Source organism: Brassica napus, chromosome A4 (genome assembly GCF_020379485.1).
Source record: "Brassica napus cultivar Da-Ae chromosome A4, Da-Ae, whole genome shotgun sequence".
Taxonomy (NCBI): domain Eukaryota; kingdom Viridiplantae; phylum Streptophyta; class Magnoliopsida; order Brassicales; family Brassicaceae; genus Brassica; species Brassica napus.
Genome location: NC_063437.1, coordinates 18145160 through 18165713, shown reverse-complemented (window position 1 = coordinate 18165713; position 20554 = coordinate 18145160). Strand labels below are relative to the sequence as shown.

The 20554-nt window shown below is 33.8% G+C and overlaps 4 protein-coding genes across 5 annotated transcripts; 3 read left to right on the top strand and 1 right to left on the bottom strand.

Moving 5' to 3' along the window:
* The first annotated feature begins 2650 nt into the window (after positions 1-2650).
* LOC111215385 (precursor of CEP4-like) lies at positions 2651-6242 on the top strand. The gene has a single exon (XM_048778489.1). It carries the CDS (start codon positions 2827-2829, stop codon positions 3085-3087), a length of 261 nt encoding a protein of 86 aa, XP_048634446.1. The 5' UTR covers positions 2651-2826; the 3' UTR covers positions 3088-6242.
* A 312-nt stretch (positions 6243-6554) lies between these two features.
* LOC106366967 (arabinosyltransferase XEG113-like) lies at positions 6555-10201 on the top strand. 2 transcript variants are annotated; one of them, XM_048778488.1, is made up of 11 exons: positions 6555-6927; positions 7341-7646; positions 7732-7937; positions 8010-8115; positions 8378-8634; positions 8730-8960; positions 9044-9097; positions 9163-9276; positions 9353-9571; positions 9653-9739; positions 9823-10201. In XM_048778488.1, exons 1-11 carry the CDS (start codon positions 6753-6755, stop codon positions 9988-9990), a joined length of 1923 nt encoding a protein of 640 aa, XP_048634445.1. In that variant the 5' UTR covers positions 6555-6752; the 3' UTR covers positions 9991-10201. The 2 variants fall into 2 exon arrangements, with proteins under 2 accessions (XP_048634445.1, XP_048634444.1); XM_048778487.1 differs by having other exon boundaries at positions 6580-6927; positions 7329-7646.
* A 3826-nt stretch (positions 10202-14027) lies between these two features.
* Positions 14028-16560, top strand: LOC106364509 (protein Brevis radix-like 1). The gene is made up of 5 exons (XM_013804065.3): positions 14028-14520; positions 15312-15706; positions 15777-15906; positions 16045-16313; positions 16435-16560. The coding sequence occupies exons 1-5, from the start codon at positions 14404-14406 to the stop codon at positions 16511-16513; spliced, it is 990 nt and encodes a 329-aa protein (XP_013659519.2). The 5' UTR covers positions 14028-14403; the 3' UTR covers positions 16514-16560.
* Positions 16551-17981, bottom strand: LOC106364508. Its single transcript, XM_013804064.3, has 3 exons — positions 17682-17981; positions 17059-17217; positions 16551-16948 (listed from the first exon to the last, which is right to left on the bottom strand). The coding sequence occupies exons 1-3, from the start codon at positions 17745-17747 to the stop codon at positions 16691-16693; spliced, it is 483 nt and encodes a 160-aa protein (XP_013659518.2). The 5' UTR covers positions 17748-17981; the 3' UTR covers positions 16551-16690.
* Between the last annotated feature and the right edge of the window lie 2573 nt (positions 17982-20554).

The following is a 20554-nucleotide window of genomic DNA, read 5'->3' as shown; positions in this document are numbered from 1 at the left end:
ATAAATTTATCTAATGAACGGACCCATGGAACTTGATTCCCTTAGTACTGAAACATGTGAATATAAGTGCTTATACTAAAGTATTAAGGGGCAATTGGGCAGATGTAATCTTTGAACAGATTCAACCCTAGCTTTCGAGAAACAAAGGGTACAAATATGAATTTTTAACTTTTCTTGAAATGAAGTTATGGTTTGTGTACAAAAGGAAAAATAATAATTACTCTGATTTTATAGGGTTCGAAATACAGAAAAGTAGTCTTTTCTTTTTTTGATAAAGGGCCTAAGAAAAGTAGTTTTTTTCTTGAATATAACACGTACGTGAAATCGAATATATATGATCGAAATGTATTGAGACATAGTTATTAGCTTAATTTGATGTGAGGGTTCCTCTGAGTAGACCATTTGAGGTAAGGGTTCCCTTAACCGAAAAAGAATTAATCTTGTGATGGTGACTGCTTCCAGTTCCTTTTTATTCTGACTGGCTGGAATTCAAAGTTCGCATGATGTTTTTATTTAAGTATTATATATAATGAATCTGCCTTTAATTTTTCTCTGTTAGCATTTTTCATTTTATACTATAAAAACCAATCATTTTCAAAGCTCGAAGTGAACTCTAGCCTATGTAGAACACTATGCATCTTTGACAAAACCATGTGATTCTTGGAAATTACCTATTCGAATAATTATGGTAAAAATAATATTTTTATACCATGCATCAATTTCATAAGTTTCTACAGTGAATACACAAATATATGTATGCATACGTGTTGATTTGTTGTGGCAATATAATGAAAAATGAATAGGAGTGGAACTTCAGACATCATGCAAACAACCATGTCCAACAAATCTATCCATGTTAAGCCTTCAATTGTTTTTTTTTCATGTCTGAGAAGTTTATTCAGACTCAGCCTAACTAAAAGTTCACCTCGATAATGATTGTTCAAAGCTATTTTTACATGCATGTCTGTATTTAATTTAAAGTGATCAATATGGAATAACATTAATGTATATCAATTTTGTAAAAGTCCTTACATATAGCAAAAAAAAAAATTGTCAACATCATTGAATACCTAGGTACGTAGAATACTCTAAATTGATGTTTTTATTTGAACCTAGCACTTCCACATGTAAGCCATAAGGCTTTACCGGTAGAGTTAAAAGTTCCAGATTGCTTTACTTAGCAAATAGTTTAATATATAGACAGAAGGTTAAAGGCTATAACAAAAACAGTTTAATCAGAGTAGGTTTAACGGATCGAGTAATAAATCATTTACATGATTAAACAAATATGCATACCGCATGAACCTGGTTAATATTAAATCTATATAGTCTAATCAAGAACATTGCTGCTAAAACCAAAAGAGAAAAAGGAAAAAAAGAACAATGACTACGTTTCTGTTGATGAATGGCTAAGAAAATATTCTATCATGGAGCATAGAAAAAAAAAATCATGGAGCATAGAACTTTCCATTTTTGGAAATATTCGAGGGCGAATCTATATTATTAAAGTTGAAGTACACATTGAGATTGTTTGGCAACATGAATAGTAGTTAAAAAATAGTAGTGTTTGGAAACATAGATAGTAGTAAATTAGAAAAAAAATAATGGGCTTATGTTACTAAAAATTTGGAAGTCCATTATATTATATTAAAAAGTAATGAGTCTATGTTACTTGATAATATATATATTCAAATCAAAATAATAATTTAAAATTGATTTATATCAAAAATTCATTCAAAAATAAATATATATTCAAAATTTGATTTTTACAAACATATTTTTCAATAACTATTATAATAATGTTTTCAGTATATATAAGAAAAATACAATACAAAGCCCAATTTCAAACACCAACTTAAATTATGGTTTTATATTTTACATTAAATTTAAAAATATAATTTATGTGATTATTTATATGATTGTACGTATAAAATATTATTAATTATAAGAAAACTTATTTGATGGTACGTATAAAATATGATTAATTATATGATAACGCATATTTTGTAACGTATGATGACACATATAGGATATATATATATATATAATCGTGATTAGGGGTGGGCGTTCGGGTTCGTTTTCGGGTCTTTTTGGGATTTCGTGTTCATTTCAGATCTTTGAGGATTTGGTTCGGATTTGGATAATCAATTTAAATATGTTTGGTTTAAATATTTGGTAGAGAATTAATAATTATTTAAGTATTTTTAGAGTTTTGAGTATATTTTAACTATTTAAGATATTTACGTTTGATTATTTGTATATATTTTCAAGCATTTAAGCAAACTTAAAAGTATCATATATATTCTGGATGTTTTTATATATATAAAATCTAAAAATAATTAATATATATAAGTATATAAATATATTTTGAATATCCAAAATACTTCGGTTCGGATCGGATTAGATTTCAGTTCTTCAAATACCAAAATTTTGAATAATTCGGATATTTAATCAATTTCGGTTCGGATTTAGTACTACTTATTCGGATTGGGATCGGTTCAATTTTTCGAATTCGAGCTTTTTTGCCCAATCCTAAATAGTGACATAAAAATCAAATAGCATTATATTTTCTTTAAAAAAATACACCCGCACGGGCGTGCGGGTCAAAACCTAGTACTCTTTTATATTTCAAGCCAAAAACTAAAACATGCAAACTGCAAAGTATAACATGCTGAGCCGAGTCATATGGTTTTGTGGGTCCTCTAACCTTTGGATCCTTCTTAAATTGCACACTTCTCTCTTGTTTTTGTGAGAAGAAAGCAACCACTTAAGCATACGCTCTAAACGGTTCTAAGATTTTATAACCAAAACCCAAAGTTCTCAGTGATGGTGAATCGTGGCTGTTCAACCACGATTTTGTCTGGTTCTCTTATAATTCTTCTGGTGGTACAACTACACTTTGAGACTACAACGGCAGCTCGACATGCCCCTTTTGTTTCCTGGTCACCACCTGAGCCGCCTAAAGATGATTTTGTGTGGTACCACAAGATCAACCGCTTCAAGAACATAGAACAAGATGCTTTCAGACCAACTCACCAAGGTCCTAGTCAAGGTATCGGACATAAGAGCCCTCCTGGTGCTTCTTAAAATACCCATTTTGTTTTGGAGAACCTTACCACTTTGTCGCTCAGAGTTCGCGTTTGTTTTTGATATTTTGTGTGCTGTTTTTACGTAAAAGGATAGAAGAAGTTGCATACCACTTTCTTGTGGAGAGGACATGAACGTGAATCAAACAAGAAAATGATTTCAGAATTTCTTTTTGCAAAGTGATATATACTTCATCCTTTAGGAAAGGCTCTGAAGGCATCTATTGCTTATGGTGCTTATTATTTTGGTGTTTGTTGTTCTACGTTGAGACTTGAGATGTCCATTCTTTTTAGTAGATATGTAGTTTTTCTCGGTTTACAATAAAGTTAATAATTGATGGCATTTTTAGCTATCAAACAGCTAAATATTTGTTTTAACTCTATTTTCTAGGAATTTTAATTTGATCGCTACAAAATACGATGATGAAAATATGAATTTTGCATCATATATATGTACGTAGTAATATAAGGTTTGCTGGCTGGATTCGATAATTTATACGCATCCTTATGATATTCGATTAAATTTCAACTACTAATTTGTATTTCTCCCAAGTTATTGATGTTACCTTCAAATATGCTTCAAGAAGATATCCATCGGATTATCTTTAGATTTTTAAAAACTCGCAACAACAACCGTTCCGTTTGAGTAAAAAACATTATCATATCTGAAGCAGGTTAATCGTAGTTTTTATGTCAGCATAGCCTAGTTAGTTTCTCTATTTAAGTTCAGTGGGAATTATAAGTGTTATTCGATCGGATTTTAGGATAATAGAAGCTGTCTTTAAAAAGTGCTTAGCAGAACATGTTTTATTAGAAAAGGTAATATTCTCGACAAAATTGAGCTGTATACATATAATACTTGTGTAGATGTTTGGTAGCTATTTGTATAAACATTAATGGGATATTAGTGTTATACAGCAGTGGATCAAACATAAATAAATAGATTCACTCTTTCACATTTTCAAAAGGTAGTTTCGCCAAATACATAACAATTACAACAAAACGACTGAAATATAACATGCAAACTGGTAATTTAATTCATTTCGCACGTTTTGTTTTCTTATAGCTAGATTATAGAAAACTTTATTTGTTTAAATAGTGTTGTTCAGATGTTTTACAATTCTACTTTTCAGTTTAATTACAAGTTTTTCTGGCTGCAGTGATTCTGTCTTATATTTTAAGTTATTTTGCAATTCAATTATTTTGTCACTTCGTGTTTAAAATGTCAACTTGTTAGTATACCATTTGGACCTGGTACCTACTGTTCAATGCATGTAACTGAAAAATAATAAGGGTTGGAAAAAAGAAGAAGAAGATATTTTAGATTAACTATCGTAGATCGAGGTGGACGATGGATGTAAGTATGTAACGCTTTTTCTTTGAAGTTGGATTTAGCAAAAGGTTAGTAGTGATGTGATACATAAATGGAACTTGTACTAGGTTATTAACAAGTTGGTGACAACTATATAATAGTTTAACTAACAGTGACAATTATAAATAATATCTCAATAAGATTTATCAAATTTTATAAGATTATGACAAACTTTTTACTTTTGATATTCGAGCTGTTTGTAATAAGTAAAAAGATTGTTGAGGCTTTTGGACTTGTGCGTTGGTTCTTTATTATATGGAAGACATGTGGGGGTCTGCGTTTTCGGCTATTCAGTGGAAGAGTTATATATAAATAAAGAATTATTGACCGCGAGTTGAAGATGGACTTAAACAAAAAAATTTCTCAACTAATTAAACTATGGTTGTATAAATTGGTCCAGAGGACACCTACACGCCCGTCTATACTGTAATTCAGTTATAACAAAAACGATTCTCTTAAAATTTATTATATGATTTAAATCGGTTTAAACTATTCTTAGATCGGTTTAAAATATTCTAAATCAGTTTAAATTTTTTAAACTAAATAATAACATTCGTACAAATTCATAAATGTCTTATTTTTGTTTTGTTTTGTATATCTAATTTTAATAATTTATCAAAACAGTTTATTAATTAAACCCACAAATTAAAAGAAGAGTTAATGAGCTTTCTTACTTGAAATTTTATCGAAAATTATGAAAATTCGAAATTTTCTTTATGTTATAAATTTTGTTTTGTAATTTAATTACATTTATACTATATAATTAAGAGACTCATACATTAAAATGACGCTAGTAAGAAAATATTAAATCCAAATCGTTATACATTAGCATGTAACCATGAACGAATCAGATCGGATTTCACGATGTAAATCTGAATACAGTCGAGTCAAATTAACCAACACTAAACATTATGTATGTTTTGTTATATTTTAGATGGATCGGGCCAGGCTAATTATATTGACATGCACTGATCCATCATAGCTTGTTAGGGGATGACTGTCTGACATAATCATTTTGCGACCATTTTTCAAAATTCCACGATAGTTATTTGTCTCAAAATTGTAAATTACATTTGTTAAACAGATCTTTCGGCCACGATCCTGATACAGAATCACAAATATAGGAAAACAGGAGTATAGACTCTTGGACTAGTGCTATATAATCTAATCTAACGCAAATGGGTCGTAATTCAGCTGCGGTAGATGCTAGCCCATCGCCCAGACCATCTTCTCAACTCTGAAGCCAAACTTCTCGCTTCTTGTGTGGACCATATTTTATTTACTGTATTGTCAAAGTTTGTAATATCAAGTAAAGTTGGGACTATTTCCTTAAAAGTAAGTTCATGAAAGAAAGATTAACGTTTACCAAAAAAGTTTAAAATACTCTTTTGACATCTACTTTTTTAGTTCGGATGTATCAACAAAAAAAAAAATCAGAGCTAACATGGTCGGACATGATAACTCATCTCTCCCTCATCTTGAGATTGTGCTCTAACAAAGTCAAAGCAATGAGAGAGCATTTCATCAAGATCTTTATGTCCTTTGTCTTCCTTCTTACGTATTTCATTTTTTTCCTTCCCACAGTTCATGCAAAATAGGAATAATCTAAATATAAATTTTTAAAGGGGTTATTTGTGAAATAGCCAAGAAAATAAACAAAATTAGTTTTCTGGAGAGAGAGTAGAGAGAGATAGGAAGATAAAAAGGGAGAGAGAGTGTGTTTTTGGTTGTTTAGTTAATTTTATTTTTTTTCTTAGTCACTGGGTGCAATTTCCCATTTTTAAACAAACGAAATTCTTTTCCTTTAACTAAATAAAATACATCTAACAAAATACTAACTTTTTACGGTAAAAAGAAAATCCACTTTGGAGTTGGTAAACAGCCTATTAAGTTCTTAATTATAGTTAGTAAATGTAGACATTTAATTTGCCATAAGATAATGAGATTAGTTTACCTTTCGATTCATTTTTTTCAAACTTAAAAAAAAGAAGAAGAAGAATATACTGCTTACACAACATCTCCACTACGTTGCATTACTTCTTGGGAAATAATGTTCCAAGTTTATAACAAACAAACAAAAATAATAATTTTGAACCATTTAAATAAGAACTTTAAAAAGAGAAGAAGCCGAAGAGAAGACGCCGATAACGAAGTTGACCAGACTACCTAACGATCACATCGATCGAATAAGAAGAAGAAGAAGACAAAACCCCTCAGAAAACAAATTCCGACAAGAACAAAGCTTTCTGTAATAATGGAGATTTGAGTAATAAGAAGAAGAAAGAGATTGAAAAATGGTGGAGGGTTGGCGAAATGGGTTTCGAGAGGCGACGAATTCGAAGCCTCTGTTCGTGACGATCTACGCGACGGTGATCATCGGCGTTCTCGTCTCCTCCTTCTATGTCTTCTCCGCTATTTACTCACCCACCAATGGCTCCACCTCCTGGCTCTCTTCTCCTCCTCTCTCCAGTAACACACTCTCTCTCCCCTATGCATTTACTGTGGTGGCAATAGTTAATCTCTTCAAAGTTTGGATCTTTTTGTTGTTTTGAGTTTGATTATTGTGTTGACTCTGTAATCAAGTTGATGTCTGAACATTAAGTGAGATTTTCTGAAGTTTAGGTTCTCACCGTTGACCTTAAATCTCAATGTTCGTTTTTGAGACGATGGGTTTTGTCTTTCGATCACTTTAGTTGATTTAACATCGTAGCTTTTGTGTCCAAACAAGTGATTATTACTAATGTACTTGGATCTGAATTTTAGTATGTCTGAAAAGTTTTTGTCTTTTTCCCCGAGACTTATGTTTTACGCTAAGATGATCTCACTAAGCAGTAGAAACTAAAGTTTGGTTCTTTTTCTTTTGTGTACGGATGTATTTGTAGCTGCTGGTCGAATCCACAAACTTCCACAAGAGAATGCAACATCTCAGTTACTACCAGTTGCACTGCCGCCGCCAGCACCGGAGGAAGAAGCTCAAGGCAAATCATCACTGGGTAAAATCTGGGTGTCTCCTCCTAAAGACAAGAAGATGCCACCGCTTGAAGCCTTTAAACTGACTAAAGAGTTGTTTGGAGAAAGAGTGAAAGATAATGTGATAATAGTCACTTTTGGGAACTATGCTTTCATGGATTTCATCTTGACTTGGGTTAAACACTTGACTGATTTAGATCTCTCCAACATTCTAGTTGGTGAGCTTATACTTATTAATATCTATCTATGTGTTGTTGTTATTGTCCATTTACTAACTTTATGTTATGTGGGGGGGATTCATAGGTGCGATGGATACAAAGTTACTAGAGGCTTTGTACTGGAAAGGTGTTCCGGTTTTCGACATGGGAAGCCATATGAGCACAGTGGATGTAGGGTGGGGCTCCCCTACGTTTCACAAAATGGGAAGAGAGAAAGTTATTCTCATAGATTCTGTCTTGCCTTTTGGTTATGAGCTTCTAATGTGTGACACTGACATGGTCTGGCTTAAGGTACTACTTCTATTAATACTCTTTATGTCTCCCTGTTATCTTTCATTGATCTGATGATTATTGATGTGACAGAACCCTCTGCCTTATCTGGCTCGGTACCCTGATGCTGATGTTCTGACATCAAGCGATCAAGTTGTGCCTACTGTGGTGGATGACAGCTTGGATATATGGCAACAAGGTAAGATACTCTCTCTGTTTCAAATTAGTTGTCGTTCTTAAAAATATTAGTTAAATGTTTCGAATTTGTAATTATAGCGCAAAAGAGATAAATTAATAGAAAAATTTGCATTGAAAATCATAGAACGACACTTATTTTGTAACGAAAATTCTATGCTATAACAACTACTAATTTGAAACGGAGGGAGTACTAGATAGAGACATGCATTGCTCTCTTTTCTAGCTAGTAACTGTTCATTCTTTTTTTTCTTGGATTTTGAAAGTTAGCGGGGCATACAACATAGGGATCTTCCATTGGCGTCCAACAGAGTCTGCCAAAAAGCTGGCTAAGGAATGGAAAGACATTCTCATAGCAGACGACAAGGTTTGGGATCAAAACGGGTTCAATGAGATCGTTAGGAGACAGCTAGGCCCATCAGTGGACGGTGACAGTGGACTCTTCTACGCTTATGATGGTAATCTCAAGGTTGGGATCTTGCCTGCTAGCATCTTCTGCAGTGGTCACACTTACTTTGTTCAGGTAAAACAACCTCTCTGTTCTTGCGTTTGGTTTGTATCTAATCTTCTTCCTTTGTGGCTATCACTCTCAATAGTTAACTTATGTTTTTAATGTAGGCTATGTATCAGCAGCTCAGGCTAGAACCGTATGCGTTGCATACAACGTTTCAATACGCAGGTACTGAAGGAAAACGCCACAGGCTTCGTGAGGGGATGGTTTTCTTTGACCCACCAGAGTATTACGATGCTCCAGGAGGGTTCATTTCGTTCAAACCATCTATTCCAAAGAGCATGTTACTAGATGGGAATCATACTATTGAGTCACACTTTACACTCGTTAACCACCAAGTACGCATCTACTAATCCTCCCTGGGAGAAGCTATATGCTAACTTGGACACCTTCTAATTTTACCTTTGGTCCACTTTGGCAGATGAAACAGATCAGATCAGCGTTAGCCATTGCGTCTCTGCTAAACCGTACGCTGGTGAGTCTACTCAACAGCTTATGTGCCTATCAATTGATTCTTATGTATATCTGGTTGGTCATCAGGTGATGCCACCAATATGGTGCAGGTTAGATAGGCTTTGGTTTGGACATCCTGGTACTCTTGAGGGATCCATGACACGGCAACCTTTCATCTGCCCTCTTGATCATGTATTTGAGGTAATGATGTCAATATATACTTTCTTGTTCCTTCTCTGCAAGTGCCTCATAACACCCTGAAGAATCTTAATTACAGGTTAATATCATGCTAACGGAGATGCCAGAGGAAGAGTTTGGGCCTGGGATTGGTATCAGAGAATATTCTTTTCTGGATAATCCATCATTACCGAAACAAGTTAAAGAGTCATGGCTTGATGTTCAGCTTTGTCAAGAAGGAAAAGAAGGATGCGTGGCATCGAATATCACAACCCCTTCTGGACCTCTTAAGTTCCCAAAGCGGAGCAATGAAGATACGGTAACTAAAAATCTCTCTGTTATTAGTGTTTAAATAGATACTAGCTTAGCCTCATTGATTTGTCTTTGGTGCTCACTTCAGTTCAAGGCGATTTTCTCTTCCTTCAGTGATGTCAAAGTGATCAAGTTCTCTTCAGTTGAAGATGCTTTCACTGGGTTCTCCGACAAGGTGAGTAGATCTTTTGAACCGTGAAACGTTCAGACATGTTGATAGAAACATCTTGATATTATATGTATATGGTTTGTACGCAGGAGAGAGAAGAGAGATTCAGAAGACGGGTGAAGAGATATGTGGGGATATGGTGTTGTGAGGAGAACAAGACTCCGGGACATATTTACTATGATATGTACTGGGACGAGAAACCTGGTTGGAAACCAGTTCCTCCACAGACACCAGAAGAGGATCATCCTCCTCTTTGATGATACTTTGACCACACGCAAGAGAAACTTCAAGAAGCAGAAGCTATACTCGGTTTCTTGGGTCACAAGGAGACTTAGTTTTTTTTTTTTTACTTCTTTTCTTACGACCTTTTACTACTGTAAAACTGAAACTCAAATGTATAATCATGTTTTAACAATAGGTTTGGACACAGAAATCATTTTCTCATATAATTTATCTGTTTTATTCCAATAAACGGTTTATTTTGTGGTTTTACTTGATAAAGAAAACAAAAATGGAAATCTTCAAAAGATTTTGAGTATTGCAGAAATAGAGAGAGAGCCGTATAGGCAGAAATAGGGGTGGGCGTTCGGGTACCCGTTCGGGTTCGGATCGGGTATTTCGGATTTTCGGGTATTTCGGTATAGAGGTATAGAACCCGTTCGGGTATTTCTATACTTCGGATCGGGTTCGGGTATTTTTAGTTCGGGTTCGGTTATTTCGGATCGGGTTCGGATATTTAGATTTTGAAAAAAAAAATTAAATTTTTCATTTCTTAAATTTCTTGTATTTAAGAATATAAATTTTACTTAACTTCTTTTTTATTTTTAATAGATTAAATGATTAATAGATTTGGACATAACATTTTAAAACTAAAATGCATTAATTTAGTTATTGTTTTAAAATTTTGGATGTAACTTTTTGTTAATTTTTGAAATAAAAAAACTTGACATACTTTTTAAGTGAGTAGCAAATCATTTTTTCCGGAATTGTATATATATCATATGAACTTAAAGTATGTGTAGTATTAATATAATTATTTTATATAAAATGAGAGATGTAAACTAGAAATATAAGGTTAATTATACATATGTTCGGTTATCTTCGGATATCCATTCGGGTTCGGATATTATCCATTCGGGTTCGGGTATCCAATCTCTCCTAATTCAATACCCGTTCGGATATTTTGCTACTTCGGTTCGGATTTCGGTTCGGGTTTTTCGGATCGGGTTCGGGTGCCACTTCGGATATCGGGTAAAGTGCCCACCCCTAAGCAGAAATCTCAAATTAAAGATTCAAAGCTTACGGAAGCTATGTTCACATTCTCAATTCAAAGATATAAGAAGATGCTACATTGATTGAGTACGGAAAGAAAATGATATTTATTTAGGTTAAGGGAGGTTCTATAAGTTATAGACTATAACAGTGGTGGCTCAGATAATCAGGTGAAGGGAGTTATGAATATCAGACGAAGTTTTCAACCTTACATGCAGTATGTGAAGCTTTAATGTGGTCCATAAAATGCTTGAAGACTTTATAAATTTTAGAAATGGTGTTTGCAATTCACTATTTTCAATTAGTAAAAATGGTGTCAATGTTATATACCAGAGGAATTTAGACAAAGTAAAAAAAATTCCTAGTTTTACAATCTAACATAGGCACAAAAAATAATGACGAATAAGATTGTATTTTCAAAATCTTCTTTTTAAGTCTTCTTTTGCTATGTTATATGTTTATTATGCAATATTGATTTGGCTCTTGCGATTTGGTATATATCTATATCAGTCATATGTTCGATTTCTACGGAAAACTAAATTATCATCAGCCAGTCTAGACTTGGACTTCGACACAAGTATTTACACGGTGGATCATAACAGATGATCGATTCACCTTTTGACATTAGCCGAAAAGTATTCCAAACTTGGGACAGACAGTGTGGTAGTCAGTTTTTTCCGAGGTTGACTGAATCGACCGATAAGATTTACGGAAAAAAATATTGGTTTGGTATTCTGAATTGGTGTCTAACATAAACTATTTTTTTGACGTCTGTCTACCATAAACTTAGATTAGTTATTTAGATTAGTCATTGACACAAAAAAAAAACTTAGGGAAATATAATGAAGAATAATTATTCACGGGCCTCCGATGTGATGCGACCGTTACATGGGCCTGTCAAATACATTGGGATTCCTGACTGGTAAACCCAGCCCGGTTGAGCGAACATCAGGCGATTAGAGAAGGCCACGTAAACTACTTCATGCACACGTAAGACGTGTGATCCTCTCTCACTCTCCGTCATCGGCAAACACCATGGGCCCTCGCTGACCAAAACTCATCGTCGCTCAAAAGGTGCTCCGTCAACTCACGGAAGAAACATAACGTTCTAAACGGCGTCAGATATCTATATTATTCTTCCACTTATAAATAACCCACGGTCCTCCATGTGTCTTCTCCTCAGTCTCTCCCAAACATAACCAGGAGCTTCGTTCCAGTTTTGAATATTTTGGGTTGTTCTCGTATTAAAAAGGTATGATTCAAAAGGATTTTCATTGAATTGTTTTTCTTAGCTTTCTCACTTCTTTCAAACTTTTTTTTTGTGTGTGTTCTGAACATCATTCAAATAGTTTCTTTCATGGCGCTTTTTAACAGTTGCATTCTCCTTCGTTATCTCTTAAACCACATTGATATTGATAAATTTTCCATTGAATTGTTTTTCTTAGCTTTGTCACTTGTTTCAATATATTTTTTGGGTTATGAATCATTCAAATAATTTATTTTGTTGGCGCTTTTTAACAGTTGCATTCTCCTTCGTTATCTCTTAAGCCCATTGATATTGATAGATTTTTGAACCGTTGTTTTCTTTACATTGATGGCGATTAAATTAACCATGAAAACAACTTTTCCTCCATTATACTGACCAGACACTCCTAACGAATCGGAAAACCATTTTTTCCTGAAAGAGTTTGTAAAGTTTTGTCGAGTCCGAAGTTTTTTTGGTAGTGACAACTGTTCATACTTTACTTTTCCTATTATTGGACAGAAAAATAGGAAAATTTTTTCGATTATAAAAAGGGGCCCTTATAAAAAAGACATTTATCATCAGTTACGTCGTCCTTTTTGCTCCCGCATTGCCTGTAACGCTGCTAAATCTCTGTAGTCTTTGATGGCCTATTTATAGGAAAAATAACTCAACAGCAATATATATAGTAAAAGTAAATCCACAAGTTTCAGAGAGGAGAGACACGCTTAACCTGCAGAGATCGATATAAAAGGTAACACTCAAGAGCAATATATCATAACCTTTTTTGTTCAAACTATATCATAACCTCATATTTCAATTTTTAATATTTCACTGAATGATTATACCTGATCTGAGAAATATTTAACATTTCATTTGAGATTTTGATTGAAAACAACTAAAGACGAAGAGTTAATTCTTGACACTCCTTTCTTCTTCGATTCTTACTTCATTCTTTTTTTCTTTTGACTCGGTTCCTTTTTTTTTCTGGACATGCATCAAGATTTTTTCGTGAATTGAAGCTAACTCTTGTTATTTTCTTGGTGTTTTAGCTCTTTGGTTTGTCTCCAAACACGTGACTGGTAACGATTTCACTGTGATGATGTTGCAAATATTTTAACTTTCTTTACTTCTGGTTGTAAGAAACTCTAGTGTCTCTTTCTTCAGTTTTAAATGACCACGAGAGGATCAGGAGAAAACATATTAATTTGTTTTTCTCTTACTTATAGCTCTATCTTATATTTTCCTTATGTGTTCCCTGAATATGTATAGAGACATATATATTTAAATGTCAGAAACTTCTGCGCAAAAACAAATATTCTTTGAAACTTTTGATTTGTGTGTGAGGAATATTAGACCACTTTCTACTAAAAAGCAGAAACTAAATATTTATATATTTTTTATTTGTTCAAAAAAAAATTATATTTTTTTAGACCATCGCTTGTCTCTATCAAGTTCATCTTTAAACTATTTTATTATAATTCTAAAGACAAAAGTTTGATCTACCCTGGTGCTTGGACAATCCTATAGTTTTTTCTTCTTCTTTGGGGGTCTTTTCCTCCGATCTCCAAATTAATTAATCTTCGAACACTCTTGTCTTTATCAAGATTATTGCCCCTAATAATGAACCTTCATATCTTCTTTTTTTCTTTGTTAATTTAGACTAATATACAGTATATATAAAACCTGTATCCTTTTGAGTTCCTTAATTTCTTGAAAATATTTTAAACAATACTATTTCTTAATCTTAATGGGGGGGGGGGGGGGGGGGGAATTAAAGTTTAATCTACATTAAAAATCATTGTGTCGAGTAGTTGTGATCAGAACATAATTCTTTAAATAATTTATCCATATGATGTATTCATGATTCGGACAATTCGATTCAAATGTTAACTACATCTATGGCCCTTTTTATTATTGAATTTTCACCAACTTTCCATTAGCTGAGTTGCTTATCTAATGAATTAATTAAGCCCTACTCTTATTGATAGCGGATTGTTGGTAACTACTTTCTAGCATTTCTTAACTTTGTTTTATAAGTATGTATATCCATCTTTATTTATGAGTAGTGGTGTTTAGTTGTGATGTTTTGTAACACACTGTTTATATGGTATATAGGGCTTAAAAGGCAGAGGGCATAAAGAAGTGTGCAAAGATGTTTACTTGCATAAACTGTACAAAAATGGTAGACAGAGATGAAGAAGATGAAGATGTAGCCCGTGGGAGCACTACTCCCAACACTAAAGAAGCTGTTAAAAGCCTAACTACACAGGTCTCTCTGCCTATCTAAAGATATATCCTTGTGCTCTTTTTCATTTTATTTTGGTGATTAAGTTATAATGCTTTGGGCCTTAAACTGTTTAACACTTGTGGTTAAAAAAGGGGTTTTAAAAGAATCTTTTTTACTGTTAAAGAGTTCATATTAGGCTATCAAGTACAAAAGTATAGAGTATAGAGTTCACAAGATAGTTAGCGGTTACTGTTGTTAAGGCTTTGCATGTTACAGACAATATCCGGATCTTTAGACAAGATTTTATGTTGATGCTACATGACCTCCCTAGATACTCTTACAAATCTATCTTTAATAGGTGTGTCAGTGTTTTTTTCTTTCCCTTGTATGTGACAAGACATAAAATGGAGCAACAGTTAGTACAATAATCAAAACAAATCTAGCAAAATCTCAGAATCATATTTCACACTGAATAATAGTATTACGGCTGATGCTTTGTGTGGGTGCTATTTTGCTAAGATTGATAGGAAAGGGTTAACGGAGTCACGCCTAGTTGAACATGATCTTTGCTTGTTCTTGAAGATTGATCTATAAGCTCAAGTGGCTTCTTACCTAGACATGAGAAAAATATTATGGTGGGGAAACTATATAGTATACATTAAAATAACCCAAACAGATATTGCGATGATGATGTTCTATTCATGGAGAAGACAAGATGAACTATATTTTATGTTTCAAATTATTATTAGATCTTCTAGCTTTATTGATGCTCTGTCCAACAATATGTTTAAGATTTTACTTTAATTGACTTCTTGGGTACGAATGCTATGCAGATCAAAGATATGGCGTCAAAATTTTCTGGTGCTTCTAAACAATCCAAGCCACCCTCCGGCTCCTCAAGCAGCAGCTTGGGGAAAGAGCAGAGAAAGTATCCGGATCTCGACACTGCATCTGATAGTGTTCCATACCCTTATATGGGTGGTGGAAGCACTAGTTCCACTCCTGCTTGGGACGTCCTAAGCTCCCCTCACCATCAAGTTGAACGAGCAGATTCAAGATTCACATCAGTGTATGGCGGTGAACGCGAATCAGTCTCTGCTCAGTCGTGTGATGTGGTACTAGAGGATGACGAGCCAAAAGAGTGGGTGGCTCAAGTAGAGCCTGGTGTTCACATTACATTCGTCTCACTTCCTAGTGGAGGAAATGATCTTAAACGGATACGTTTCAGGTATATTGATACTTCATGACGTAAAATGATTTTGAATGATGCTAACAGTTTACTTGTGTCTTTGTTGAAGCCGGGAGGTGTTTGACAAGTGGCAAGCTCAGAGGTGGTGGGGTGAGAACTATGACAGAATAGTTGAGCTTTACAATGTTCAGAGATTTAACCGGCAAGCTCTTCAAACCCCTGGTAGATCTGAAGACCAGGTAAAATCATCAATCTCATAAAGATTTGTAATGATCACATTACTTGTTCTTCAGACAAGAATGTGCTTGTGTGGATGTTTCTTGAGGCCCACGAATTAGAAGGTTTATGAGTAAAATCTCAACTTGTTTCTTCTTCAGTCGCAGAGAGATTCAACTTACACAAGAATAGAATCAGCAAGAGAAAGCAGAGACTGGACTCCAAGGAACAACTACAGGCCTCCAGGTGGTAGCAGCATCCCACATCAGTTTTACGGAGCTTCAATGGACGCAGCACGAGACGAACCGCCTTCCCTCAGTAACGCTAGTGAGATGCAAGCAGAGTGGGTTGAAGAGGACGAGCCTGGGGTTTATATTACCATCAGACAGTTACCAGACGGAACCAGAGAGTTACGCCGTGTCAGATTCAGGTAAACCTAACTCTTTTAGATGATAACTTGATCAGCAAGTTAACGCTATCCACTCACTAGACTAGAGAACCGGTTCCTTTTTAACCCTAAACGTTAACCAAACTAAACCGGTTGTTTGCAGTCGGGAACGGTTTGGGGAAGTGCATGCTAAGACATGGTGGGAGCAGAACAGAGACAGGATACAAACACAATATCTCTAACTAAGTGAAGGAAAAAGAGAGACCACTTTTAATCTTCTTTAACACAGGTAAGGTAACTTGGAAATGAAGGAAACTTGTGTAGCTTGTGACGCAAGATACAGTGTTAACATTCAATATGATTTGGTTTTTGTTCTTACACAGAATAAAAAAGAGCGTAGACCAGACCAGCATTGGTTCTTAGATAGTACCGGATGCTTTGCATTCTTCTAGTAGATTAAGCATGTGACGTTCCGGTGCACTGAGCGAAGGCAAGAATCGACGCTTGGGATTGCATTGGCTAGTTACCGATGGTTTTGTCATAAAGCCATCAGGTTCTGTGGGGCCACATGAGCTGGTTCCAACAGATTCTACTACATCAGTTCCATCTTGAGCAATGTCCAAGTCGCCTCGTCTCCTCATGGACGCCGACACTCTCTCTTTCCATATTCTCCCATCCTGTGCAACAAAAAAGATCACAAAAGGAGCGTAAAGCTCTATGCATTAGTAAACCATAACTTTTTTTTTTTTTCCTGGAACTTCAAGAAACATATGAATGAAGATCATACATTGAGAATGGATGGCTCGGGGACTGGACACTGGATCGGTTGATCAATGTCCAAGGGCTCGATAGGATGTTCCACTGGTTTAAACTCTGTTGCTACTTCGATCCCATGAGTTGAACCAACAAGTTCAGTAGTACTTGATGGCAATGCTTCCCTCATATCCTGATCATAAGACAATATTAATGTCATCTGTATTTGAAACAAACAAACACTTATCCGAAGAAATAAATAATCGCAGATTCAAGTATAGCTTATAAATCAATTAAATGGAAATGTGTTATGGAACCAGATTATGAACAGAGATAATGTTTTGGCTTGAACTAGTAAATGGTGCTAAAAAAATCACCTTGAAAGAAATAAAATAAAAACAACTGTAAGCATGTAATCATCAATTCCACGCCTAAGTTGATGGCATCTCAAGAAGATCAGAGGGAAAATGGCAGAAAAATCTTAAAAGGCAGCTTAACCAAAAGAAAAACAAATCTACTGGAGAAGCAATCACTCTGAACATAAAGCTCAAGTACAAATTAACAGAACAACCACCTCATGTACCCATATAACTTAATCGTCAAGAGCCACATGAACCTGTACTGGAATAAGACAAGCAAATAGAGGAGAGAGCTTACGATGGCACTTTGTGTTCTTCTATGGCCGCTTTTACCAGCAGAAAATCTGGAGAAAATACCAACCATGGTACTGAATTTGTAAAGATGATTCCTGCTTAATCTTGAGGCTTTAGACTTGTTTTTTCTCTGAAATACTGAAAAAAAAGAAACACAGTATAGTAAAGAAACTTGTGCTAAGAGTATAAGATTCTCCAAAGCACCAAAGCAGAATAAACAAAAGCAGCCACAAAGCTAACTTCTTTAAGTCTCAAGAATATTGAAGTTGGCTGATGATAATTGCTCTCTGTACTCTTTAAGCTTTGCTTGGCTTCAACAGATTCTTGTTATGGCTTCTTTGTAGTGTTCCTCCAACTTTTATTTGCTTTGAAAATTTATACTCCCTCAGTTTCATAATAGATGATGTTTTAGAAGATTTTTGTTATTTCAAAATAGATGACGTTTTTATATTTTTATGTTATTTTTAACTTTATTGAAAACTGTGTAACAAATTAGATGTTGCAGTCATTTTTGTAATTGATTGGATGATTTTTAAATTATATTTTTGAAACTACTTTTTAAAAAAAAAAAATTTCTTAATATACGTGTGTTAAAGAATAATATCATGTATTATAAAACGGAGAGAGTATTATTGATGATCTTATAAAAATGAAATAATCCCCTTATTGGCTTTATAAAAACTGCCATGTTTTCTGGTTCAGCTAATATTAAAACTTTATAGAATAAAGTATTCATTAGATTCACATCGAGAAAGCTACACATCAAACGAGTCGTTGGGGTTAACGTATCTTAAATCATAATTTAGAAAAGAGTTTTTAACTTACGTCTGACACTGTTCTGTCGTATTCTTTTTTCTTGATTGCGTTTGCAATAACCAATTCCGAAAAATCATAAGGAATCTTTTACCTGTCAGGTGGTCAAATCCGATTAACTTCACTATTTTATTCATTAGGATAAATGGATAATTAAGAACAAAATCTTATTAAAAATAGACTAAAATCTTTTAAATTAATTAAAACTAGATTTTAACCAGTGCTAATATATTGTTGATTTTAAAGTTATATATTTAATATTCATTAATTAAAATTAATTATAAGTTATAAAGTCATTAATTAAAACTGCCTAATGAAAATATATTTGTCTTTTTTAAGAAATGTTATTGTTTATATGTATATTGTTTTTGTTATGAAAATATCATATATGAATAAATTTAGATTGTTTAGTTAAATTTCTCATAAATGGTGACTTTTGTATGGTAGATAAAAAATATGATCATATATTAATATATTTAATACACGACTTTGGGTTTAAACTTTTCAGGGTTAAGAATTAATTTTCAGAAGCTAAGGTTTGGGACTTCAAGTAGCTTTTAAGCATATGTAAAATTTTAAGATCTAGGATTCAAATTTATATTATTTTGTTGATGCATTAGTTTGTTTTCCTATTCAATATTAATATAGTTATTACCTTATTATTTACCATATTTAATGTAAAAAAGGAAATAAATTTTTATTGAAGTTTATTCTTTTTTTTTCAAAACAGACTTTTCCTTTTTTCAATTATAAGTAAACTATTTTGAATTTAGAAATTTTTATACTAGTATCCCTATAAATAAGATTGTGGGATACAATCTTTTTCTCTACCCTCACATCTTTGGCTTTCATATTCACCATGTAGTAAAATATGAACCTCCGAAACTCAGTAACAAAGCAAAACGAGCTCGCTCTTAGTGTAGCTAAGCACGTGATCGCCACCACGGCCGCGAAAACCTCCAATTTTGTGTTTTTGCCGGCATCGATCAACGTCATCCTCAGCTTCTTTGCCGCCAAGTCTGGCTGATCCACAGCAAATCATATTCTCTCATTACTACACGCATCTTCGATTACTGAGCTTAACATATTCTCTCTAACAAAATATTCATACTTTCACTGTCTTGATGGAACTAAACTATGTGTGCCTTTATGTCTGCCTATTCCTCTTACAGAATCCGTCTTGAAGTCTACCAAGATTTCAAAGTCTTTGATTTACCATAAGAGGAAGCAATTATTTACAAGACAATCGTCATTTCTCGATGCAAATATGTCTGCCTGATAACAAAGATGGCTATGGAGACATTAATGGGGAATGTGCAGATATTGGACAAGTTAATATTCCAAGGTTTAAATTATGTTTTGATTTTGATGTCTCGAAGGATCTGGAGGGTGTGGGCTTGGAGATGCCATTGGAGAAGATTGTCCACACGACTTGCATTGAGGTCGATGAAGTGGGAATGAAAGCTGCAGCTGCTACCGCTGTAACTATGAATGGTTGTTGTTTCCTTCTTCAAAAGAAGTACCGACTTCGTGGCTGATCATCTGTTTCTCTTCCTTGTCAAAGAGTACATAAGCGGCATGGTTATGTTCCTTGGTCAAGTTCTTGATCCTTCTATGCATTAAGTTTGTTTCCAAAGTATGATGCATAAAATATTTGAATATATTCCAAATATTTAATTATTTAGTTTATTATTAGTTTGATATTTATCTCAATCAGTTATAATTATTTTAAGGATTTTAATGGTTATTTGGTCGTCATATAAATAAATTTCTTATGATTAGAGTTGTATTTCAGTTTTTTGATTAATTAATGAAAGTTATTTCTTGACGGGTTTTATTATGATAAGAGTATTCTCAAATCTTAGTTTTTGAGTATTCTAAAAATCAACATATCTAGTTTCCGCTACATTAGTTGGTATTAGACCTGGTATTTTGGTTTTAATCAAAACTCAATTATGGAATCATGGAAAATTTGTCAGTGGAGTGAAGTAATTGTTTACATAGATATTATTGGTGATTCAGTTAATGATATCTATAATGAAGTTAACTTAAGATATGATCGGC